At 40.8% G+C, this 26,733-nt stretch overlaps 1 protein-coding gene across 1 annotated transcript in view; it reads right to left on the bottom strand.

The window, feature by feature from the left end:
- MPP7 (membrane protein, palmitoylated 7 (MAGUK p55 subfamily member 7)) overlaps positions 1–26,733 on the bottom strand; it is a 225,280-nt gene that overhangs the window by 164,337 nt on the left and 34,210 nt on the right. The window contains exon 2 of the mRNA XM_010860036.1: positions 5,146–5,300. Within this exon, the coding sequence (XP_010858338.1) occupies positions 5,146–5,182 (37 nt within the window). The 5' untranslated portion in view covers positions 5,183–5,300. The remainder of the gene's footprint in view (positions 1–5,145; positions 5,301–26,733) is intronic.

Below are 26,733 nucleotides of genomic sequence, written 5' to 3'. Positions count from 1 at the left end.
ATTACTTTGCCAACAAAGGTCCGTCTAGTCAAAGCTATGGTTTTTCCTGTGGTCATGTATGGATATGAGAGTTGGACTGTGAAGAAAGCTGAGTGCTGAAGAACTGATGCTTTTGAACTGTGGTGTTGGAGAAGACTCTTGAGAGTCCCTTGGACTGCAAAGAGATCCAACCAGTCCATTCTGAAGGAGATCAGCCCTGGGATTTCTTTGGAAGGAATGATGCTAAAGCTGAAACTCCAGCACTTTGGCCACCTCATGCGAAGAGTTGACTCATTGGAAAAGACTCTGATGCTGGGAGGGATTGGGGGCAGGAGGAGAAGGGGACGACAGAGGATGAGATGGCTGGATGGCATCACTGACTCGATGGACGTGAGTCTGAGTGAACTCCGGGAGCTGGTGATGGACAGGGAGGCCTGGCGTGCTGTGATTCATGAGGTCGCAAAGAGTCGGACACAACTGAGTGACTGATCCGATCTGATCTGATCCACTTTTAAAATTTTATAATTTATTATTTTTTTCACATTCTACATCGTCACCTAAAAAAAAAATTCATACACTGTAATTCCATTTATAAAGCTCAACGACAGGCAAAATTAAACCAAAGTGCCTAGGGATGTTTAAATCGTATCTTTTGTGCACCATGTGAGGTAGGAATCTTTTCCTTTTCTGTCCATCTCTAAAGAAGTTGTGTGTGTGTGTGAGTCGCTCAGTCATGTCCAACTCTTTGCAACCCCATGGACTATAGCCCACCAGGCTCCTCTGTCCATGGAAATTTCCCAGGCAAGGATCCTGCAGTGGGTTGCCATTCCCTTCTCCAAGGAATCTGCCCGACCCAGGGACTGAACCCAGGTCTTCTGTGTTGCAGGCAGATTCTTCAGTCTGAGCCACCAGGGAAAAGGAGGTGCTGAATGGGAAGAAGTGCTTGGACTGCTCTCAGAGTGTCCAATTTCTTTACTCAGGTGGTGGTCACTTGAATTATAATCACTTTTAAAACTGTATTATAAAAAGTTTTATATGCATTTCTATATATATATATATTACATTTCACATCATATGATATTTGTAAAATCCAGACCTAATGAATTTATAAAACTAATACTAACATTTAAGCACTATGCAGGGAAAGAATGATCCCATAAAATTCAGAACAGAATGGTACTATCACAGGAACAAAACAAGATCAGCTCTCTGGTTGATAAAAGCTGTTTTTCAAAGAGGACAGGTAACAATTCAGATACTCCTACACACATACACTGTGTAAATAAATAATTAGGTAGAAGGATGGTGGATATATGGCAGCCAGTGGGATCTACAGACAAGAGAAAGAGGCTAAAACGACTTATTTCCTATGGATTAGAGCTGGAAACATCAGTAAGTACTCACAAAAACCATTAATGTCATCAAACACAAGGAAAACCTAAGGAAACTTCAGAGCCATGCTCACACTTAGCTTAATATACTTACAGATGATTGCATGTAGAAATGTTCATATATGAGCAACACTATGCAAAGCTATCATCCAGATCTTGGCTTCTACCCCATTCCCTAGTGGTCCTTTGAAAACTGGCTGATTCTAAATGGGGCATGGCAAGATCAACCCAGAGCACCTCATTGTGCCCAAAGGAAGGAAGCATTAAAAACAAACCCTCGGTGGATGGGGATATGTCAAAGAAACGAACTGAAAAAGCTCCTGTGCCCAAAGCTGGGGCAATCTGAACCACCAAATAAATGAAGTAGAACTGGGTGATGTCCCAAAGTATAAACAAACATCCAAGAATCCACACTGATACAGACTGAATAAACTGATGGGAGAGAAGAGACAAATTATTTCAAACAACTTACATGGATACTTCACCCGGAAGGAAAGGGGGCAGGGCACACTCTCCTCCAGAGTAGGTGGCACATAGAGACTGCTGGTTCTTCAACAGGGAAATATGTTAAGATTTGATTAGATCCCTGTCTCCTCCCATGTCCAACTAGTCCAACTAGTTTGGACTAAAATTCCAAATAATGTAAATACAATTTTTTTTAATTATTAAGATTTTGAAATCCTCTTGGAAAGGTCTTCTTAAGCAGAAGGAAAAAAGCATTCACCATTTAGAATATACCTGCCCACATGAACATTTTCAACTTCTATTTAACAATGGTACTATTTAAGGAAGAAAAAAAGGGCAAATGACTGATGAGGAAAAATGGTGTTCAACCTAAAATGACCCAAAGGATTAATATCCAAAACACAAATAAAGAGATACTGCAAATAAATAAGAAAGTGATAAACCAATAGAATGATGGGAAAGGGATATGAACAAACCAACCAGAGGAATAAATGACCATTAAAAAAGTGTTCAATGTCAGGACTGATGCACACTTCACACTTAAGACACCCTGTTTTCCCCCATCAGATCAGTAAAAATTATAAGGATAGAATACTGAATATTGACAAGAATACAGCGGAAATGATTTTGAATGCAATGTCCACATACTGTTAAGTGGTCCAACCCCTCTACAGAACAATCTGGCAACATCTATTAAATGCATACATCTTTTCTCCTAAAATAATACAAAAGTAACAAAACCAGGGCTTTCATTAAGAGTAGTCTGGTTCGTTAAACTGTTACACAATAGAAAAACTATGCATTCACTTAAAAGAAATTGGAGGATATATATATATCTATATATACAGGCATATATATACACACACACCTCATAGAAATACCTCTTTGAGACATATTATTTTGTGTAGAAGAAAAGCTATGGAATAATCCACAGAGTATGATAAAATCTGTGATTAAAACATAAAAAAGACAAAACAATGATATTTATGTACATACACTTTTACGTACATATGCATGTAAGTGTTTAATGTACAGAAAATTCTTGCAGGACACTCATCAAACAGAAAGAAAAGGACATGGAGGGTAAGGGAGAAAAGTGGTTGAAAAGATTTCTTTCCTTTTTTATCTATGTGTTTTTGACAGCAGGAATGTTCTTCTGCGTTACTTGTATAACTAACTGTTTCAGAGAAAGAAGAAGTGGTAGAAGTTTACACAGGAAGTATTTCCCCACGTGAGCACTGGGGTCATTGTGAGTCCCCCGCTGTTCTTGCATGAGGTCTGCCTTCAGCTATGCTAACTCTGTTCCCTGGGAGACTTAGAACAGCAACCTCCTTGCTAAGCAACCTGCTAACAGTATCAATGACCCCTGACTGGCCAAGGGCATGTGGCCTACAGGGAAGGACAGGGAACCTCAGCACATCACAGGTGCCCACACCCTGGGGCGCCCCTGACCACGGTGACTCTTGTAACAGTCTCCTCTGCCCAGTGCCAACCTTGCTGGGACATGCTGGGCAAAAAAAATACTGCAAAGCCAGGTGTGTCACAGCAGCATTTCAGGTTTGCACCAAGCAGACCTGGGAGTATCCTTTCTCCATTCTAAACAGCCTATGGTATTTTTTTATGATTGACGCCTAAACTATAAATACTCCATTTTAATCATTCCCCATGTTAGGTGTAATCAACAAAAATATTTTGCATTCAATTAAACTAAGGCATTTTTTGGTGAATGGCAAAGCATAAAACTTATTCATTACATAAACTGTAGTAAATTTATGGTTCAAATAAATTTTATCTATAATTTCCCAAACCACTACGGAAACTTAAATCATTCATTTTATATAGTCGAACACAATGTGGGACTACATAAAAATTGAAAAGAAAAAAAAAAATTTTTTTTTTCCAAAGGAGCTGCTTCCAAGTTCACGTCTTGAGAAAAAAAGATTTTCATGCAATTTAAAAATCAAAATCACTTCCTAAGGAAAACTAATGCTCAGTATAAATCACAGTAGAAAAACATCACTCTTGATGGATAAAGAGGAGACAAAATTTGCCAAAGTGAATATCTCAGCCTGAAATAGCGAAGAATGACCTGAGAACACAGTGCAAATGAGAAGGCCAGGGTAACCTACACAACACAAAATCACATCTGTGATTTGGCTCTTTTGAAACTATGGTGCCCGGACCTGTCCAGGATGAGACAGGTCTCGGTTGGTTGCAGAAGGCTGTTGGGACCAAGTCAGCGTGGTCAGTGCCACAAAGAACATCCCTCATAGTCACATTCTTTGCCACCCCTGCTTTTGAGTGGTCTTAAAAACTCACGCCGGACTTCCCTGGTGGTACAATGGATAACAATCTGCCTGCCAACGCAGAGAACAATGCATTTGATCCCTGATCCAGGAGGATCCCACATTCCAGGAAGCACCTAAGTGTGCTACAACCACTGACCCTGTGCTCTACCACAAGAGAAGCCCCCATGTTGAGAAACGCATGTACCGCAACTAGAGAGTAGCCCCCATTCACTTTCAATAAAAATAGACAACTTAAAAAAAAAAATGCAAGCTATAGCTCCCCAACCCCAGTTACATTCTGTTTTAATAATTCTGAGGAGGGTCCAGGAATTTACATTTTTTTAAAAGTGCTAACTCTGGGGAATTCCAGAAAAGGGGCACTGACCACCCCCACCCCACCTCCTGAATCAGAGCAGAGGAGGGCATTTCACACATATCTACATGCGTGAGCTTTTTTCCCTTTCTTGGAAATCTTTATTCTAAGTATCACTAATTCTTACAACTGATAACAAGGTGAAATATTTGTTTTAATTGAGTCCTTTAATGACATATATCAACTGCAGAACAGTTTGTATCTCTAGACAAGAAGAAAGAAAATGGAAAAAAACGGGGAGGAGGGGGCAGGGGGCGTGGAGAAAAAAATGAGAGGTCTGAGCAAATATGGCCCAAGAAATTCATAGTTATGATTAAACTGGAGCAGAGGGTAATATGAGTAGCGTGAAACTGTCCACACTCTTCTGTATCTTTAAAAAACTTAATTTAAAAAAAAGTGTAAATGTACGACATTATTCCAAAACGCAGGAGAGGACAAGAGCATCGGTAGGAGCCGTCACTACCCGGAGAAAGCCACTTCCGCCCACGCCCTGAGGTCACTTTCATCCTGGAAAGCCAAGGTTGGCCCTGGCGTTGGTTACGGAACAACAAGCATGACCTGTCTGCACTGGCTTAAAGCAATGCGGGTTTTTGGTGTGAAAAGGATGTTTGTAAGGATGGGAGGGGAAGCGCCCTTGTGGGCTCTGTACCTGTGTCGTTCCCCGAGCCTGTGGACAGTGCGGGCATGATGCTGAGCCCGGCCGGTGCTGCCAACTCACTCCCCTGGAAGGCGGCCGAGATGCCAACCCCTGCAGCCACTCCCGGGCCGACTACCGAGATGTGTGTGTCCCCGTGCAGGCGGTTTCTACAAAGAAAAGGAACACATTAAAAAACAGAAGAGGCAGGATGACTACATTGCAACTTGCTGTAACTAATTCAAAATGCTGATCCCAACACATTATGAGATCACAAGCTTCACCGTTTCGTCTAGAGAGCACAGACAAATAGGAAGTGGGAGAGTTTTTGATTTTGACGTGGGACTTCTAACTAAAAACACGCAAGTTCTTCATGCATGTGTCAAGCCTTCTGTAAAGATTTTTATAGTTGCTTTAAAATTCGCTGACGGCACAGATGGAGGACTTAAGGAAGCTTTTGTAAGCCAGTATCATTCTAAAACTCTTCCCCTTCATTAGAATTCTAAACTGTATTTCTAAATGTAGAAAAGAGTCTGTAAGTTGTCAACAACTTAGAACTAATTTAAGTAGGTCATCCTAATACAACAACTGCAAATTTGCTAACTGAAGATCACAAACGACCTTGAAAGAATACTCGGATTAAAGCAAGATGTCATTTTAGATTTACAGAACTGTCGATAATCTAAACTAAACCTCACAATCCAAGCTAATAAATGAAAATAAATTGTTGTCGTAAAAACTAAGCTTTGCTGGATCTTGAAAAATATTGATTCTTTAAATAACTGTTTTCAGTAATGTTTATCCCCAAATAAGCAGTAAAGGCACTATTGTATAATAACTAAAAGCAAGGGCTCTAGAGTTTGGCTCAGTCTCTAATCCTGCTAGCCCTGTGATCTAGTTGTTTAACCTCATTAAGCCTTAATTTCCTTATGTGCAAATGAAGATAATGGCAATTTAGAGTTGCTTGACCTTCCAATGAGCCAGAGGATACAAAACAGCATCCTGCAAACAATGAATAGGATGACCGGGTTTTTTAAATTCAGGTAATGAGATTATAAAATGAAAACATAAAAGTAGCAAGATTAAAATTTACATTGGCCTGACACCTAGAAGGAGGCCATGTGGTTTAAATTTGGACCACAGCTGCCTAATAACGGAAAATACACTGCATTTACATTTTTCAGAAATCAGAAGAACCACACAATGGGTTTAAACTCACTTTTTAGTGCATTTCCCCTCCCACCCCGTTCTCTATAAAGCAAAATCAGTGATTTAAAAGCATATTTTAACATATATTAACAAGAAAAACAGATACTGTAAACATTTGAAAAACTGGCTCACTTCAATTCTTAAAAGCGTTTAAATTGCTGATTCACATTACAGAATAAAGAAAATGAGCTTGCCAAATTCTTCGTGAAGAAACCCAGACTATAAAATTCTATTAGAGCTTTCTAAATTAGCTTTTTAATTATCAAAGTAAATATTAGTATAAAAATATTCACCATCAAAAAGACTATCTTGGACCAAGTAACCAGGTGCAGTGTCTTGAGTTCTGTTTTATGTTACAAAGGTTAACGTGGTGAAAATATGCATACAAATCCATACAGAGATCCTCTCTGTGTTAATTAAAAATGTGGTGGCCGTTATTTTAAATACCAAGTGAAAATACAAATCACTAAGCTAAAAATAAGACAAAAAGGGAAAATCAAAGTTTCATTAACCCACATCTCTGAAGCTATTTTCCCTAATAATTTTAAAAGGTAACACTGCTTCGTTTTCATAAGCTATCCTAACAATCCAGATTCAGATTCAACTACATAAAAGTTTTCCTCTATTCAAACACAAAGAAAATAAAAAACAGACCATACGTAATTTTAAAAATGCATTCAATTAGTAAACTTTTGTTCTGCTGCCGAGAAGAAAAGGAAAAACGGTTATAATTTGTAAAATGTATGCACACATATTTCTACCATTAGGACAAAACGTATATATGCAGGTATTTATTATAGTGTGTATGTATGTAATTTAAGTTCTTTATGCCATAAATCACAATTTGTATGGTACAGATTATCTAACTACAGAAATACACATACTACATAATCTATACCATGCAAACTACAACTTTCTTCAAGCCTTAAAGAATTTACAATGTTTTAATTTCATAAACCACATACAGCATATAATAAATCGATTTATGCTTGTAACAAACATCCTATTAAAACTAAAAACCACCTTACATTTCACATCAAAACATCCTTCTGAGTTGATGCTGCAGCCTTCCACGTATGCCATAGACAGAAGATTTTATCGTAGCATTTCTCACCTTTTATTTCACAGTAAACACTCAAGGTAATTTTTTCCAAAAATGTATTATTTAAGAAATATACGCTACAAGGTAATTATGTTCTCAGAACATATACAAGTATATCAATAAAAAAAATAAGTGGCTTGATAAAATCTCATCGGGGAAAATGGTTAATATTCTGTGGAACGAAGCGGAGTTGCTGGGTTTAACTTTCAAACTGAGTTAAATTTCTGTAGTAATCATGATATTTTCTTTGGCTAAACTTACTGAAAATGCTTTGGAATTTGTCAGAACCCAGTTGTGATTATTACTGACTGTTGTATGGAATCGATTTACTACAACACAAAAATACCAGCTGTTACAGTATGTCCTGAGAGGGATTACCGAATATTCTTAAATTGAAGTTCAATCCATCTTTCCATAAAAAACAAAAAAGAGAGACCCGAACGCCAGGAACGAAACCGGTGTCAAGTGCACCTGAAACATTTACAATCCCCCACAGAACTATTACAACCCTCCTCTAAAAGGGCTTATTTTTGAAATTTCATTATTCCAGTCATACCTTGCTTCTATATATCACACTGTATCAGGTTCTGCTGGCATCGATCATGTGGAAACAGTGAAATATGTGAAGGTCCTGAGCCTACAATGTTCAATTTCTACCCGCTTTGAGCAGCCCTTTAGGGGCTCCCGGGGCTCTTGTGACATCTAGTGGTCAACCACAGAAGTGCAAGTATCTGTAGCAGAAAGCGTTCTAAGATCTCCATTTTTTAAAAAAAAATTGTCTTCATTGCATCCAGTGAAATAATTATCTGCAAAATTTTTATTAATGTGCACACACACTCCTCCTGTGTGTCTCCTCTACTCTCAATACTTCACTACAACACTACTTCATTTCTGACACCCGATGTGGTTTTCTACACATCAAGCAATCCTGTGACCCAGCTGGGTGTCCTTCAATCTAACTCAGTTCTGACACCATCTATCTGGAGACAGCACCAGACCCCACAGGGTGAGGGCTCAGTCCTATAAGATGAGCCCCCTTCTGATGTTTATATCAGATCCAGGTTGTCACCTGTCACCTGTGCTTCTGACAAATCAGAGGTTCCCACAACTCCCTGAGGTTCAGCCCTCAGCACTCAGGGGAACATTTGCTTATTAGATTGAGGGTGGGTGCTCAGTCATGTCCGACTCTTTGTAGCGCCATGAACTGTAGCCCACCAGGCTCCTCTGTCCATGAGATTTTCCAGGCAAGAAGACTGAAGCGGGTTGCCATGTCTTCCTCCAGGGAATCTTCCCAGCCCAGGGTTCGTGCCCTCTCTTGTGTCTCCTGCATTAGCAGGGGGGTTCTTTACCACTTAACGCCACCTGGGAAGCCCACTTATTACATTACTGGTTAGTTATAAAAGGAGAGAATAAGGAACAGTCAGAGAGAAGAGACACACAGGGTAAGGTGTGTGGGGCGGGGAGTGGAGTTCCCATGCCCTTCCCAGAAGCAACGTCCTTCCCAGATCTCCACATGTCCTCCAACCTCGAAGCTCTCCAGACCCTACACTTTTGGGCTATTATGGAGGTTTCATTACACAGGCATGGTTGATAAATCCCTGGCCTCTGGTGACTGAACTCACTCTCCAGCCCCTCTCTCTTCCCAGGAGGTCGTCTGGTGGGACTGCAAGTTGCAACCCTCCAATCAAGGCTGGTTCCCCAGTAACCAGCTCCATCCACAAGGGCTTCCCAAAAGTCACCCCATTAACACAAAGGTATGACTGAAAGTAGTAAAAACAAAGGGCACTTTCGTCACTCTTATCACTTAGGAAATCTCAAGGGTTTCAGAAGCAGAAAGGGTTACATAGACACATTTATACACACAGTTATTAACACAGATAAATAGGAAATCAAGTGCCAGACCTAATTTTCCAAACTCATGTCCTCTCTCTTTGGAGGAGTATTCAAGAACATGAAAATGTTTAATTAACTGTCATCATAAATAAACTAATAATAATAATATCTCATAATTTCAAGAGACAATAATTGTGGCCGGTAATCCATCTGTAAATTACTTCATGATCACAAATACTTTCAAGTTACACTTTCAAAACCTAATACAGTGAAAAAAGAGTAAACTTTTTCTTCTTTTTTTTTTTTTTAACAAATCTGACATTAAAAAAAAAAAAATTCTACCTGAAAGATGTATGAATTGCATTAGCCAATGCAAGCAGCACACTGGTATCTGTTACATTATTCAAACTTTCATAAATTATAATTGTTAGAAAATAAAGGAAGCAATGTAGATAAGTGGCATTAATCTGCTTACAGAAAATGGCATTAAACCTTTTATGCCATCAGTTCTCAGTGCGGTCTGCAGACCCCAGTGGTCTCTCAGATCCTTTCACAGGCGTTCTTTGAAATCAAACTACACTCATAAAAATAAAGATGTTATTCACCTTTTGCACTGTGTGGACATTTGCACGAATGATGAAAAGCACTGGTGGATAAAACCACTGGTACCTCAGCACAAACCAACATAACAGTACCAAACAGAAACTATTCATCCTAGTTAGGAAGAGTATTCTTCCCTGCCAAGTACTTTCATAAAAAAAAAAAAACAAAAGCAAACAAAAAGGCTGACTTTAGAATGCCCTTCATGAAGTAGTAAAAGTAATAACTGACCCTTGAGGTATTGCTAATGATAAAGTGTAAACATTCAAGCATAAAAATACTGGGCTGACCCAAAAGTTCACTCAAGTTTTTCCATAAGATGTTACGGAAAAACCCAAATGAACAATTTGGCCAACCCAGTAGAACTTTATAAAACTTGTGTTCACTATGGTTGTCATCGCCTTCCAAGGCACTGTGTTAACCAAAATCCTGGAACTTGTTCCTACTCTGTACAGGTACATCAGCATCCGCAAACCTCCAGGCTCTTCCAAGATCAGTGGAAATACGCACAAAAGTGAGGTTTTTTTTATATTGTGTTTCAACCTTTGGATAGTGAACCAGTATATTTTTTAAATTTTCAATGCATAATATTTTTAAAATGTGTGAATAAAAGATCCATTCAGGGACCTCCGTGATGGTAAAGTGGTTAAGAATACACCTTGTGAAGGAAATAAATTAAACTTGAATTTTTAAAAGTTAATCTGTTTCTCTAAAAAGATACTCGACTTAAACTATTCTAAGACATTTTGATAAAAGCAAGATGAAGTATTAAAAAAAAAAAAATACACCTTGCAAGGCAGGGGACGCAGTTTCAGTTCCTGGTCCAGGAACTTAGATTTTACACGCCGCAGGGCAACTAAACCTTCGCACTGCAACTACTGAGCCCTCAGAGCACAACTAGAGAACACTAGAACAGCAGTGAAAGATCTGACATGCCACAACTTAGACCCAACACACGCTTCAGTCGTGTCCGACTCTATGCGACCTCATAGACAGCAGCCCACCAGGCCCCCCCGTCCCTGGGATTCTCCAGGCAAGAACACTGGAGTGGGTTGCCATTTTCCTTCTCCAAAATAAATAAATTTTTAAAAATAATTATATTGTTTAAAAAAAGATCCATTCAAAATGCAGGATATACCATCAGATTGGAAAGTCCCAGTATGATACATCTATTTATATATTTTCAGATTCCATATTGCAACCCTGAAACTACCACGCGTCGAGCTGTGATGTACAGTTAGTTGACCTTGAACAACAAGGGGTTTGATCTGCGTGGCGCCATTGGCACAGATTTAAAAGGACCACAGGATCTACAGTTGACTGAATCCATGGAGACAGAAGGCCAACTACAAGTTATAAGTGGATTTTCAACTTCATAGATGCCTATCGTCCCTAAACCTCACACTGCTCCAGGATCAGCTGTAGTAACAGAATAGCTACGATTAACTCAACAGCTTATTAAAATACACAAATCTATGGCTGGGAAAGGGAGGAGCAAGGTTGGTTTGTCTTCATCCTTCAACCAAAACAAAGAGCAAAAATGGAAAGTAGATGCACATCTAAGAATGTAACTGTCTCCAATTCGGCCAGGCCTTAGAGAAATCTTCAATTCACTCATGTTTTTGTTTTTGGAAAATAGTTATTTTTCATAAAAACATAACTTATGTTAACAAGCAGCAAGTTTAGTACTCTTCTTTTTAAGTGAATTGAAACCATGTTTTTTGTTTTAATTTCCAATATGGTAAATATCAATATAATATACATAAACAAAATTCTTTGGGGTCTTCAATAATTTTTAAGAGTGTAAAAAGGTCCAGAGACCCCAAAGTTTGAGAACTGCTCCACATGGCCCAGGCAGCCAAAAATGTTCCACAAACAGTAAACACTTTACACTCTGTGGTCTCAGGCTCAACACAGACAATATGCAAATGCTGGGTGTGACCCTGCTCCCAAGTATAAATTTATTTCCAAGAGAGCAAAGGGGCAGATTTGCTGGCAGTATCCTACACATTATCCTATGTGTCAGTGACACATCAAGAGTTGCATGATTTCTGGCAACAATTTTATTGGTTATTCTTTAAGTATTCAAAAAAAGTCAGTTCAAATTTTTGTCAATTTTTTATTATGCAGAAATGTATCCAAAATAAAAGATATGAAATTTTAGACTACACAGTTCCTAATCAGAAACCCAAATCACATTTCAATTCTGTCTATTCCAAGAATCTTAGATTTTGTCAGTAAACATAAGACAATAAAAAAATATGCTTACCACTGACAATGCATTTGGTGTCATATGTATGAAACTATGCTTCATATAACCCAAAGCAGAAAGCAAAAAATAGGGGGAACACTTAAAAAAATTAAAACATCCTCACATTTTATCAAGTCACCAGGGTTCAATCGGTATGCAATACAAAACTTAACATATCACAAATGGAAAGGAACATACAAAAGCCACAGAAAAGAGGGCTCCCATTGAAAGCATCCTATAAACCTTTGTAGGCAAAGGTTTGTTTGACTATACGGACCTTTCAAAGCTATGGTTTTTCCAGTAGTCATGTACGGATGTGAGGCCTGGACAATAAAAAAGGCTGAGCACCGAGGAATTGATGCCTTCAAACTGTGGTGCTGGGAAAGACTAAAAGCAGGAGAAGGGGATGACAGAGGACGAAATGGTTGGATGGCATCACTGATTCCATGGACGTGAGTTTGGGCAAACTCCAGGAGACTGTCAAAGACAGGGAAGCCTGGCGTGCTGCAGTCCATAGGGTCACAAAGAGTCGGACACGAATGAGCAAATGAACATAACATAAACCTTTGATGACTCAGAAAAGGAAATGTAAGAAACACTGCTTTCTAACCCCCAAGTGAGGACACCCAGGTTTCAAGGCTGTCAGGAAAATCACAGAAGCCCAGGTCACCTGCTGGAAGGGGCATCAGGGCTCTCATGGGAGGCACTGCCTATCACTCACCCATCTGCCCCAGGTACAAGGAATGAACTGCGCTCACCAGCTGTGACCCCACTCCAGGTGACCCAAACCATCCACCGTAACCAGTGCCCCACGGCCCGTGTTTATTCTCAGATGGTCCACAAGGAAACCCAGCAGCCTTTCCAGCTGTGCACGGTCCCACCCCCACAGTAAAACCTCTCTTTCGATGATGACCTTTTTTCATTATATTTATCTTCTACCACCCTGGCTCAGATGGTAAAGAATCTGCCTACAAGACAGGAAACCTGGGTTCGAGCCCTGGGTCAGGAAGATCCCATGGAGGGAATGGCTACCCACTATAGAATTCTTGCCTGGAGCATTCCATAGACAGAGAACCCTGGCGGGCTACAGTCCATGGGGTCACAAAAGGGTTGGACATGACTGAGCAACACACACACACACAACCAAAAAATCTTGGACAGTCTTCAAGATCACATCATCAACCAACCACTTTTTCTGTTTTTTGGTTTTTTTTGTTTGTTTTTTCTTTTAACCACTTTTTTGTTGCATTTAACTCTTTCCTCTAACTGGTGGGGGCAGGAGAGAACTGATAATTTCTGAATTATATTTTCCTTGCATGTGTGTGCTTGCGTGCTAAGTCGCTTAATCGTGTCCAACTCTTTGCAACCATTTTCCTTGACTAATTCTCAATTCCAGACCCTTCCCAAAATTCCAAAAGCATTCCCTAAATCCTCTCTACTGGAGAAACCAGCCATTTTGGACCATTAAGACACATCAATTGGGCTTATGTCCCCCACTAGACTTCTTTGAGGCTGGCGCCTGCATCACCATACCTCCCTTAAAACTGCAAATAGCCCCCAGTCAGAAGTGCTTCTGTGTGTGACCAGCTCCAACCTGCTAAGGGCTCAAGAGCTTCCAGAACTCTGACCTGATCCTTCAAAGTCAGTGTAACTTCATGATTTTACATACAGGGAGACAGCACAGACTAAAGATGAAAGGGTAGATTGGACACCAGACAGACCTCAGATCAAGAGCCCAGCTCTGCCTTCCAGGTGGACTCCAAAATCTTGGCCAGGCTATTTAACGAAATGAGATTAGATGCAATGACATAAGTAAAACACCTAACCCAGAGGAGCCAATCAACACATGACAGCTTTTATGCATACTTTTCAATCACACTTTCATCACCCTCTACTTCTCATTTCCTCTAATCTAGCAAATATTTAAGGCCCTATAGTGAAAAGAAGACAGGCTTTTGTGGGAGACAGTCCAGTCCCCTGATTCTACCCATTCCTACATGCACAGCTCACAAGGTGTGAGACCTTGGGAAATCCAGTAAAACCAAAGAAAAAAATACAGACACACACACACATATATAAATGTGAGTGACAGACACCACGGAATGCACTCAATTTCTCAGACATTAGGTTACATGCTCAACATGTCTCATTTAATTTCCCCAATAATCTCATAACATGTACTGTTATGGTGTCTTACAGATGAGGAAATAATTCTAAGCCACTTGCCCTAAGCCACAGCCTGAGGGGATTCTAACGTCAGTGTGTGACTCCAAGGGGCAGGTTGGTAACCACACTACACAAGCCATCTCTTCACTCTTAATTAATCCCGTCCGTTCAGTCCGCTCAAGTGTCAGACAGAAATCATTTCTAGGACTCATTATGTCTTGTGATGACTAAATAAAAACATCTGAAGCACTGAGAACATAGCAGATGCCCAAATATTAGCTTCGCCACTCCCTCAGTCGCCACTCCCTCAGTCTTCCCCTTGATATCCTTTTATTTTATCCTCTTTATTTATAAGAAAGCTGTCCTTCTCAGATCCACACCCTCCCTTGCTCTTGAGTCACCTGACGACATGACTTCTCCAATGGACCCTGACACCTTGACCTGTAGTAACATGGAGGCAACAGGCTGTTTACTTCCAGGAAAATGCAATTAAGAGCCTCCATGAGATTTGACACCTCGTCTTTCACAAGCTTCCCACGTTCCAGACACCAGCATCTCCATCAGCCCACTTGCCTAACAGAGGACAGCATGGAACAGCACCCCCACCAACACACGATGGACAGACAGCAGAAGCAAGAGACAAACGTGCTGGACTGTTTGCTACTGAAGCACAACCGAGCCACTCCTAACGGATAAACTGATCATGTGCAGAAATCAATGGCATAATTTCTAAACAACATAAATCATGTAAGTATTTACACTGCTATTTACTAGGTACTAATTAATATTGTGTGGTTCAAAACAATAGTGCCTTAAAATGTAGCCTGCTAAGAACACCTGAAATGAATCTGGACATTTATAAACATGATTTCATAGGTTTATTGATAACAGAAATGATGCAGATTGTATACTGCTGTCGGTTTCTCAGGCCTGCAACAGAGACATCAAAAAAATAAACTTTTCAAAAATCAATTCTTATGTGCAAAATATTAATTATGTCATAACACCAATGTTAACTGTATTTTCTGGAGTGGGTTGCCATTTTCTTCTCCAACTGGGAATTCTTGTAGCTGATATTCTAGTGGGAAAGACAGAAGACTAGCTAAACGAAATACAGTGATTAGATGGTGATGAGCACAGAGAAGAAACATTAAGTGAGGGTAGGTGTATGTGTGGAGAAGCATTAAAAATGTGCATTTTTAAAGCCATGATAGTGATAAAACATCTAACTCAAAAGCCCTCTTCATTTATAACACAAACAACTTTGTACTAAATTTTCCTCCATACTCCTAAAGGAAACCCTCACGTTATTGCACATGAGATTTTGTTCAAGTTCCTATCTTTTAACATTCTCATCTACTTTGCTGTTGTTCAGTCGCTCAATCATGTCCAACTCTTTGTGACCCCATGGACTACAGCACACCAGGCCTCCCTGTCCCTCACCATCTCCTGAAGTTTGCCTACGCTCATGTCCATTGCACTGGTAATGCCATCCAGCCATCTTATCCTCTGATCCCCTCTTCTCCTGCCCTCAATCTTTCCCAACATCAGTGACTTCTCCAATGAGTCAGCTGTTCACATCAGATGACCAAATTACTGGAGCTTCAGCATCAGTCCTTCCAAGGAGTATTCAAGGTTGATCTCCCTCCTGGGATTGACTGGTTTGATCTCCTTGCAGTCCAAGGGGCTTTCTGGAGCCCTCTCCAGCACCACAGTTCAAAGGCATCAATTCTTTGGCACTCTTGCCTTCTTTATGGTTCAGCTCTCACAACCATACGTGACCACTGGGAAGACCACAGCCTTAACAATGGAGAAGGCAATGGCACCCCACTCCAGTACTCTTGCCTGGAAAATCCCATGGACAGAGGAGCCTGGTGGGCTGCAGTCCATGGGGTCGTGAAGAGTCGGACACAACTGAAAGACTTCCCTTTCACTTTTCACTTTCATGCATTGGAGAAGGAAATGGCAACCCACTCCAGTGTTCTTACCTAGAGAATCCCAGGGACAGGGGAGCCTGGTGGGCTGCCGTCTATGGGGTCGCACAGAGTCGGACACGACTGAAGTGACTTAGCAGCAGCAGCAGCACACGTGTATTTCTCAGGGAAGACAGGTCCAGGTGGGAAAAGCAAGTGACACAGACTCTGAGCACACAAGCATAGCTATTGGGCTGCATGGGTCTCTCCCCAAATGGCATCTCAGTAGACTCCCTCGGCCACCCTTTCCAGAATCTCCACACATACACCTGCCCTCACTTAATGTTTCTTCTCTGTGCTCACCACCATCTAATCACTATATTTCATTTAGCTAGTCTACTGTCTTTCCCACTAGAATATCAGCTACAAGGATTCCCAGTTGGAGAAGAAAATGGCAACCCACTCCAGTATTCTTGCCTGGGAAATACCATGGACAGAGGAACCTGGCAGGCTACAGTCCATGGGGTTGCAAAAGAGCTGGACACAACTTAGCAACAAAACAACAACAATAAGAAACAGGTAGAACTTGAACCCAAATAAAGTTCTATGTCTTTTCTAAGGAAAAAAAAAAAAAAGAATTCCCAGTGTCTTAGAATAGTGTTCGCCAGTACACAATAATAGGTGGCTCCCTAATGTTTGTTGAACGGAAGAATGAATGAGTCAACAGTGGATCCACTGTCAATTCCTGCTACGATGATATTTTGTTTGTTTTGCTTTTTTAGTCTATTTTACTTTTTATTGGAGTATAGCTGATTTACAATGTTGCAGGTACAGCAGGTACAGCTGTACAGTTTCAGGTACAGCAGAGTGATTCAGTTATACATAGATAAATATTCACTCTCTTTTTATATTCTTTTCCCTCTTGGCCATTACAGAATATTGAGTAGAGTTCTCTGTGCTGTACAGCAGGTCCTTATTAGTCATCTATTTTATAGACAGCAGGGTGGGTATCATATGCTTCTGCCCACCCCCTTCCTAGTTTTCCTGCCCAAAGGAGGGAAGAGTTGCTAGTTCCGCTGATCATGATGTGAAAGTTAATAGACCAGAGTCGGCAAATTTCCTATCTTCAAAGGTCAGCGTTTATGCCCAGTGCCCACTGGCACTTCCGGCTCCCCACTCTCCACCACCCGAGGCAAGCAGCCTGTGAAGCTGCCAGGGGCCTGCCTGGTGTGTGTGCACTGTCTGCCTCATGGGTGGGTCAGATGACACTTGCACTAGGTGCACACCTGCCTCCTCACACCATCCAAGGGCCTGGCCCTTCTTCCGCCTCGAGGGGAAGGCTGGCCCCCTCCTCTGCAATGACCTCTCTTCCTCCCTGGGAGAAGTGGGCCATGGCCTCAGCCAAGAACACTGGCCTCTTCAACCACTGAGCATGCTTGACATTTTTTCTGATAAGAAAAAAAAAAAACTTTTGAAAGTTTCTATTTAAAATGTTAAGTGTTCACCATATATCCATCTCCCAGTGTCTCAAAAGGAAAAGCGGAAAATGCCAGGGAACCACAAACTAACCACTAAACCAAGCCTTTGTGCCCTCATGCCACCTGTTACAGGATTTAACAGAACCTGTCGTCTTTACCCCCAAATCCTAAACTCTCCAGATTTTATCTCCCTGGACATCTCTCCCATGAAGTCATTCTGGAGAGATGCTTGCTGATGTACTAAGAATGTCCAGTAAAGACATCTGCAACTTACTCTCAAGTACTCTAGGAGAGAGAAAGAGGGGAAGTGAGAGGAGAGAGAGAAAGAATGAGGATCACGGAAGGTAGACATGTGGGTATTCACTGTACTGTTCTTTCTACCTTCCTGTATGCTTGTAGTTTCGTGATGAAGTTTCTTTACAAACAAACCAAGTATACTACCCAGCTCCTCAGAACTCTGTCTGTCTGTCTGTCTCTCTCTCTCTCTCTGGGACCCTACTTAGCAAATGCCTGACCCTCCAACTGCTCTGTCCCCACTCCAACCCTCCTGCCCACTGCTGCCAGCATCCTCTTTCTAAGATATTTACATAATCCAGTTACTGCTGGGGAAAAAAAAAAAAAAAACTATCCAATGATTCAACAGCATGTTCATGATAAAGTTTAAATTCCAAAAAGGATACCAGCCCTCTGTTCTTACCAGTTTCTTTCATTGCAAAGCACCACATGGACGCCTCTGATTTTCTGCATGCCCCATTATTTCCTGCCTCTGTAGACTTGCTCACTCCAGATCTTCCGCCCACATCAAACTATGGGTTTAATATATACAATGGAATATTACTCAGTCATTAAAAAGAATGAAATGCCATTTGTAGCAACACAGACGTAGAGACTGTCATACTGAGTGAAGTCAGAGAGAGAAATATCGTGACACCCCTTCTATATGGAATCTAAAAAGAAATGATACAAATGAACTTATTTACAAAACAGAAAACAGACTCACAGACTTAGCCCAAAAACTTACGGCTGCCATTGGGGAAGAATGGTGGGAAGGGATAGGTAGAGAGTTTAAGAGGGACATGTATACTCTGCTATACTTAAAATGGATAAACAAGGACCTACTGTACCTCACAGGGAACTCTGCTCAATGTTATAGGCAGCCTGGATGGGAGGGGAGTTTGGAGGAGAATGGATACATGTGTACGTATAGCTGAGTCCCTTTTCTGTTCACCTGAAACTATCACAAAATTGTTAATTGGCTATGCTCCAATATAAAACAAAAAGTTTAAACAATAAATTTTTAAAAATGCTCCTCACAGTCAAAAAAATATGGGTTTAATCAACTATCCGTCATCACACTGCCTAATAATGACCAGTAACAAAAATCACCATACAAGGGACAAGAAAGTCTAACGTGCACATTTTTTCATTTTCTTAATCAAACCTGCACATTACCATTCAGCAATTCCTTTCCAATTCAGTAGAGGGTGCCATAATGTCACTTTTTAAAAGGAGAATTTAAGTCATATTAACAAAAGCAGCTTTCACAACTTCAGCTCTGTTCAGTTCAGTCGCTCAGTCGTGTCCGACTCTTTGCGACTCCGTGAATCACAGCACACCAGGCCTCCCTGTCCATCACCAACTCCCAGAGTTCACTCAAACTCACATCCATCGAGTCGGTGAGGCCATCCAGCCATCTCATCCTCTGTTGTCCCCTTTTCCTCCTGCCCCCAATCCCTCCCAGCATCAGAGTCTTTTCTAATGAGTCAACTCTTCGCATGAGCAAACCCTAAAAATTATATTTCTAATAAATTAGAAATTTGAAAATGAAAATAAACATCCAATATTTGTGTAATGTGAACAAATGCCTTTTTTTCCCCATTTAAGAAAGAAACCACATGATAATACACCAAAATTCTAAATGTGTCTATACCCTCTGAACCAACAACTTGACTTATTTGTAGGAATTTATCTAAGAAAACAAACAAGTAGGCAACAATGGATCAATCAGTTTACACTGAAGTACACTGGGGAAAAGGTCCACGCTTTCAAGGACAGTGTCTTCACTGCAGCTATGACTCCACTCACAGCATCACCGTGGACCAGACTCTTAACACACAATGTCCTGACCCCAGTGTATTTGCACCAACACATGGGCCCCTGCTCCCTTCTACCTCTTCATTCAAACCTCGGCAGTTTCTTTCATTTTGGGTCTTCTGGTCTATAGATTCCTAAACCAGTTAGTTCCTAATCCATTCTTAGTTCTGGTTTTGCAATTCCAGAATTTTTCCAACAGTTACACAAAGCAAACCAAGCAATTGTGTCCACGCAACTGTTTTGAGACATCACTTCCCAGTTGCTAAAAAGAGCCTTGTGCAATGTCCAGTCCTATGTCTGGGTTGTCTTCAACTGCACTGTAATCTCTTTGGATGAAGAAACTGTGACAATGTCTCCAAAAGATTCTTTTTCCTCTGCCCTCAACCACTTGAGAGGGACTTCCCTGTACTCAGACGGTAAAGCATCTGCCTACAATGCAGGAGACCCAGGTTCGATCCCTGGGTCGGGAAGATCCTCTGGAGAAGGAAATGGCAACCCACTCTAGTACACTTGCCTGGAAAATCCCATGGACGGAGGAGCCTGTTGGGCTACAGTCCATGGGGTCGTAAAGAGTCGGACATGACTGAGCGACTTCACTTCACTTCAATCACTTGAGAACATTTCTAAAACCATTAATTTCACAAAGGAGCCAAGATTTCTAACAGAAAAATCAGAGGTATACAGATTCTGAAAATCTTGCTAAACGTGTCTGGCAGTTCAAGGACTGTCTTTCTTGCTTGTCTTGTGGTTCAAGGGTTGTGTTTCTTCGCCCTAACCACTGAGGATTAAATTGCTACAGACAGGAAAGAGGGAAAGAACAGGCCCAATAAAATAAAAAGTGACCATATGGAAAGGAGGACAAGGGGACGACAGAGGATAAGATGGTTGGATGGCATCACCAACTCAATGGACACGAGTTTGAGCAAGCTCTGGGAGTTGGTGATGGACAGGGAAGCCTGGTGTGCTTCAGTCCACAGGGTCACAAAGAGTCGGACACAACTGAGCAACTGAACTGCTCTGGAAAGCAATGATATTGTTGTAACAGATGTCTCAGGGAGGGAGGGTTTATCTAAAAGCATTGGGCATATATCCTTAAATACTAATTTTGCAAAGCTATTCCCAGGTGGTGCTAGTGGTAAAGAACCTGACTGCCAATGCAGGAGATGGAAGAGATGTGGGTTCAATTCCTGGGTCAGGAAGATCCCCTGGAGGAGGGCAGGGCAACCCACTCCAGTATCCTTGTCTGGAGAACCCCAGGGACAGAGAAGCCTGGCAGGCTACAGTCCATAGGATGGCACAGAGTCAGACAAAGTCACTTAGCACTCATGCACAGCGAACACAACTAATAAATACATCAGTGCTGAATTATCTTGAGTGAATATCTGATCTTATCCTTTTAAATATTAAGGATTCCTAGATTATATCTGAACTAGCAAATAAAAAATGAGACTAGAGATAATTACTTAAAACCTATTCAATGGAATTATCCTGAGTGGAGATAATGTGTATTATGCAAAGAACCACAAAAAAGATTTATCTCAGAATGAAATCTGGGGCGGGATGCACCAGACTGAGTCATTCTCCTGCCTCTTCTTTCACTGGGTCTCCAGCAACAAGCACAGGAATGGCCAAGGAAAAAGCAAGGTCAAACTTGCTGTCTTTCTACTGACGGTGCGTTTAGGCTAGGGACCCATGTCCCACCCCAGCACATGCAATCAGCCCAGGGAGACCTCAGGGAGCCAGCCCATGGAGTGTGTACACAGGGGAGCCTGTACAAAAGTCAGGGGTCCACACTCTAAGCCTCCACAAATCGCTATGTACCGCAGGTTCAAAAACCACTGAACAAGGGTGGGAGACCTGGGGTGGGGTCAGGGGGAGAGGGGAGGATTCCCTCTGCAACCAAACAACAAACATGAACTTGTTGCAACATGGAAATGGGAGAATCCTGAATTTTTAGCACTTGCCCCTTTTATCTGCAAATTATGGGGCTCATTCAAACTCAGTGCAAAGAGATTTAGGGGAAAAATGTGTAGGAGAGGTAGGAACTCATTTTTTCTTAATTCTACAAATATATTGTTGAAATGCTTGTTCCTGGTGGATTTTAACCAGCTAACAAAATTCTGATCCCGGAGCATCCCAACCCAGAGAGATAATACCAGCATGCTGTCATATCTGTGGGTTAAACAACCAGAAACATTTCTGGGCATAACTGAGATGTATCCCAGAGAGTCTGTAGAGAAGCACTGGTAGGAGGAGAGGAGAGGGGACAGTAAACAGGTCATTCCTGCCCAGGAATGTCATCTTTTAGGATGAGTGAAATGTCACTCTGTACATAATTTGGCACTGATGGAAGACCCCAGCCATCAGAATTGAGCCTGACCAAGGTCCACGGGGTATGAGGACTGGGAACAGTGTGGGAAAGAGTGATCCAGACAGGGGACAGGAGGGCAGGGGTGGCTCCCAGGGCAGGAGGCGGCAGCGAGGACCCGGGGGGGGCCAGCTGAAGATGAACCGGGGACAGACACGGACAACCCGCAACTCCTACAGACCTCTGCAGATACTGCCGCCAAACCACAGGACCGTGGTCCTCCAATTTCTACAACTAGCATGCCCACAGTGTCCTGAGTTCTAAGTCACCTTTTAAAGAAAAGCCTACTAATTCTAAGGATTCTAAGAACGTATTCAACCAGTCCATCCTAAAGGCAATCAGTCCTGAATATTCATTGGAAGGACTGATGCTAAAGCTGAAACTCCAATACCTTGGCCATCTGATGCGAAGAACTGACTCATTGGAAAAGACCCTGATGCTGGGAAATATTGAGGGCAGGAGGAGAAGGGGACGACAGAGGATGAGATGGTTGGATGGTGTCACCAACTCAATGGATATGTGTTTGAGTAAACTCAGGGAGTTGGTGATGGACAAGGAGGCCTGGCATGCTGCAGTCCATGGGGTCGCAAACAGTCGGACACAACTGAGTGACTGAACTGAACTGAAGTACTCATTCAATTCTTATATAATTAAAAACAAAAGGTTTAACACTACGGCCATTCTTTCAAAACTTCACAATTCCATCATCAGTTTCAAGGTCTATTTAATCAATCATTTTATTTAATACATTTATGTAAGTATCTGATTTTCCTCTCCAAGAAATCAAAGATTTCTTAAGAAATATAAATTCTATTCCACAATGCCTGGCACAGAGAAGCTCATTAAACGTATGCTGATGGCTAAGACTCCACGCTTCCAATGTAGGGGACCTGGGTTTGATCCCTGGTCAGGGAACTAGATCCCTCATGGCGCAACTAAAGATCCCACATGCCACAACAAAGGTCAAAGATCCTGAGTGCTGTAACTAAGACCTGGTACAGCCAAATAAATAATTTTTTTTTTTTTTAATATATGCTGAGTGAATAAACGAGCAAGTACACACATGCCCAAAGGTTACTGGGCAACCACACCTGGTTAAGGTAAGGACTGGAGATTTTCCAAGGCATGTCAGCCTGACCAACTGCAAGGATACAAATGGTTCTCAAGAAACTGTATACATTTCAAAATGCTCCACAATCCCATAGAAGGTTGTAGGCTCCATAGATGGACTCTAGCCCAAAAACACCCACAGTAGATTAAGAACTAAATGACTCCCCTGGAAGTCACCTCCATAGAGTTAAAAAAAAAAAGTGAAGTCAATGAAATCACTCAGTCATGTCCGACTCTATGCAACCCCATGGACTGTAGCCCACCAGGCTCCTCTGTCCATGGGATTTTCCAGGCATGAATACTGGAGTGTGTTGACGTTTCCTTCTCCAGAGGATCTTCCCGACCCAGGGATCGAACCCCGGTCTCCTACATTGTAGGCAGACGCTTTACCATCTGAGCTACCAGGGATAAAAAAGCAGCAAATGCAGTTCAATGTTTCATGTCATGGCACAGATTGGAAATATTTTTCTGGGGCCTGGATGTCTGCTTTTGGAAAAACAAATCAACTATGCTTTCCTTATATCCTATAATTATGATCAGGAAACTGAAATACAAAGTATTAGGGAAGATATTACATAAAGAATTTATACAAAACACCCAAAGAAAATCTGCTCAGATTTTTTAATAAGCTTGTTTCTGTAAACAAACTTTCTTATACTGGGTTCTGAGCTTGTTGATGAAGCACAGATAAGCTCTTCATATTTCGGATACAGCCCCAACAACAATAAACTTTGTTCACACAAGGTAATACATTTAAAATCAAATCCACAAAGTGAGAACCATCTACACACAGAAAAACGAATTCTTCTTACACTCAAACTCTTGACAAAACCTTTCTTTGGGTCTACTGACACTGAAGTATGAAACAGTGAAATTGGCATACTGATCCATTTCTTTGTATAAAGACAAGAAAAGGGGATGGGGAAAGATGGAGGACCAGAATTAAACTTTAAGACAGGGTGTTGTTAGATTCACTATTTTTAACAATATCACTTAATAAAGAATTCAGATTTATAGCAAACTTTTATATAAAAGCTTCTCTGTGGGTAATAATAACTTGAATCAAAGTTTTTTTCAAAACAACTCTATACTTTTTGATCAATGCCACTATACTATCAGTGAACAAACTTGTGAATGTTTCTACAGCATCTTATATGCTTTGACTTGTTCACTGATCATTAAGACTATTTCCAGCCCGGCAGTGTGCTGGTAGTACATACAAATAATGTTCTTCCAACTGTGTGTCTCCAAGAGTTCTATGGAGTTCTATTAGTAAATCTTCATTCATAACTTGTGTTGATTCCTCTTGAAATTTCTTGTGATTTCATACTCTTCTATATAAATGTTGTCTCCATAAGTCTATTAAAAATATTACATAGAAGTAAAATATTTTTACATTTTCTTTTCTTCACTAGTTTCTGACATAGTGTTCAAGGTTTCCATGACAATGCAGCAAATTAAGCAATTCAGAGTTCTATAAAAATAATGGATTTCAGTCTTAGTAACGAATTGTGTAAATAGCTTCATAATTCAACCTAAGGGTTATCGGATCAGATCAGTCACTCAGTCGTGTCCGACTCTTTGCAACCCCATGAATCGCAGCACGCCAGGCCTCCCTGTCCATCACCAACTCCCAGAGTTCACTCAGACTCACGTCCATCGAGTCAGTGATGCCATCCAGCCATCTCATCCTCTGTCGTCCCCTTCTCCTCCTGCCTCCAATCCCTCCCAGCATCAGAGTCTTTTCCAATGAGTCAACTCTTCACATGAGGTGGCCAAAGTATTGGAGTTTCAGCTTTAGCATCATTCCTTCCAAAGAAATCCCAGGGCTGATCTCCTTCTGAATGGACTGGTTGGATCTCTTTGCAGTCCAAGGGACTCTCAAGAGTCTTCTCCAACACCACAGTTCAAAAGCATCAATTCTTCAGTGCTCAGCCTTCTTCACAGTCCAACTCTCACATCCATACATGACCACAGGGTAAATCATAGCCTTGACTAGACGAACCTTTGTTGGCAAAGTAATGTCTCTGCTTTTGAACATGCTATCTAGGTTGGTCATAACTTTCCTTCCAAGGAGTAAGCATCTTTTAATTTCATGGCTGCAGTCACCATCTCAGTGATTTTGGAGCCCAGAAAAATAAAGTCTGACACTGTTTCCACTGTTTCCCCATCCATTTCCCATGAAGTGGTGGGACCGGATGCCATGATCTTCGTTTTCTGAATGTTGAGCTTACTGAGCTCAAAAAAGAATTCTGCTTATTTTGCCTTTCCAAACATTTGAAAAATTACTAATCTAGGAAGCATAGGATGAATGCTGTGTTTTAAGATACCAGAGCAGTCTGCTTAGTACCACTGCTTCATGCAATAACTTTCCATGCAAAGAGGTATTTAGGTTGAGAAAAAGAAGGATTACCAAGGTATGTATGCAAGGTCAAATTTGAGATGATCTTTTATTATGTTATTTAATTAATGCCAAAGTCTTAATTTTAGCCTTCTATATTTATCTTGTTTATTATTTCAGGCGTTACTTCAAAAGTTTTTCACGAGGATGGGAAAACAAATATCCTAAATACAAATCATTTACAATATGAGGACTTAAAGGGATTTTCGGTATTTACAGTTTCCAAATGTCAATTTTTCAAAATATTTTTAGCTTATCTTCAATCTAAGAATTTTAAAATAGTCTCACAGTAAGCAAAATACAAAGAGATAAAAAAATTCTCAGAAAGTAGTAAATTATAAAATTATATGCATATGTAATCAAGACAGAGACAATTACTTTCATAAAGCTTGAAAGCTAAAGGTCCCTTTAAATTCAATTCAAATTCAATTAGGTTCAATTACCTGTTTTGAGAAATAAACATTTTTATTTCTTTTTTAAAAAAGTCATAAAATTCCATCAAAATCAGTCTTTGGCTAATTGTCAACTTCAAAAGTCAAGCATAAATAAATGTAACAATTATAAAAACTAACAAAAACCAGTTTATGCTCTACCTAGCAACTAATTCCAAACAATGATAATAAGAGAAAAAAAAAAACAACTAGAAAACATGGATAAACATTTTTTTAATCTACCTGAAAGCTAAAAAAGAAAACAAACACACCTTGCAAAGTGGGAAGTCCCACTTTGGCCAAGATCCTGGAGGAAAAAGGATCTTGAGATGTACCTTTAAAGAGTACACAAACTGAGATGTACCCAACACTGCTTTCTCCCAATTCGTAAGAAGTGAAGATAAAGAGGTTAAGAAGATACTACTACTACTACTACTACTACTACTAGTACGTCGCTTCAGTCGTGTCTGACTCTGTGCGACCCCACAGATGGCAGCCCACCAGGCTCCGCCATCCCTGGGATTCTCCAGGTAAGAACACTGGAGTGGGTTGCTATTTCCTTCTCCAATGCATGAAAGTGAAAAGTGAAAGTGAAGTCGCTCAGTCATGTCCGACTCTTCGAGACCCCATGGACTGCAGCCCACCAG

This window comes from Bison bison, unplaced genomic scaffold (assembly GCF_000754665.1).
Source record: "Bison bison bison isolate TAMUID 2011002044 unplaced genomic scaffold, Bison_UMD1.0 scf7180017864461, whole genome shotgun sequence".
In the NCBI taxonomy this organism is placed as follows: domain Eukaryota; kingdom Metazoa; phylum Chordata; class Mammalia; order Artiodactyla; family Bovidae; genus Bison; species Bison bison.
Note: the sequence above shows the minus strand (reverse complement) of the source record. Positions and strands in the feature narration are given on the sequence as shown.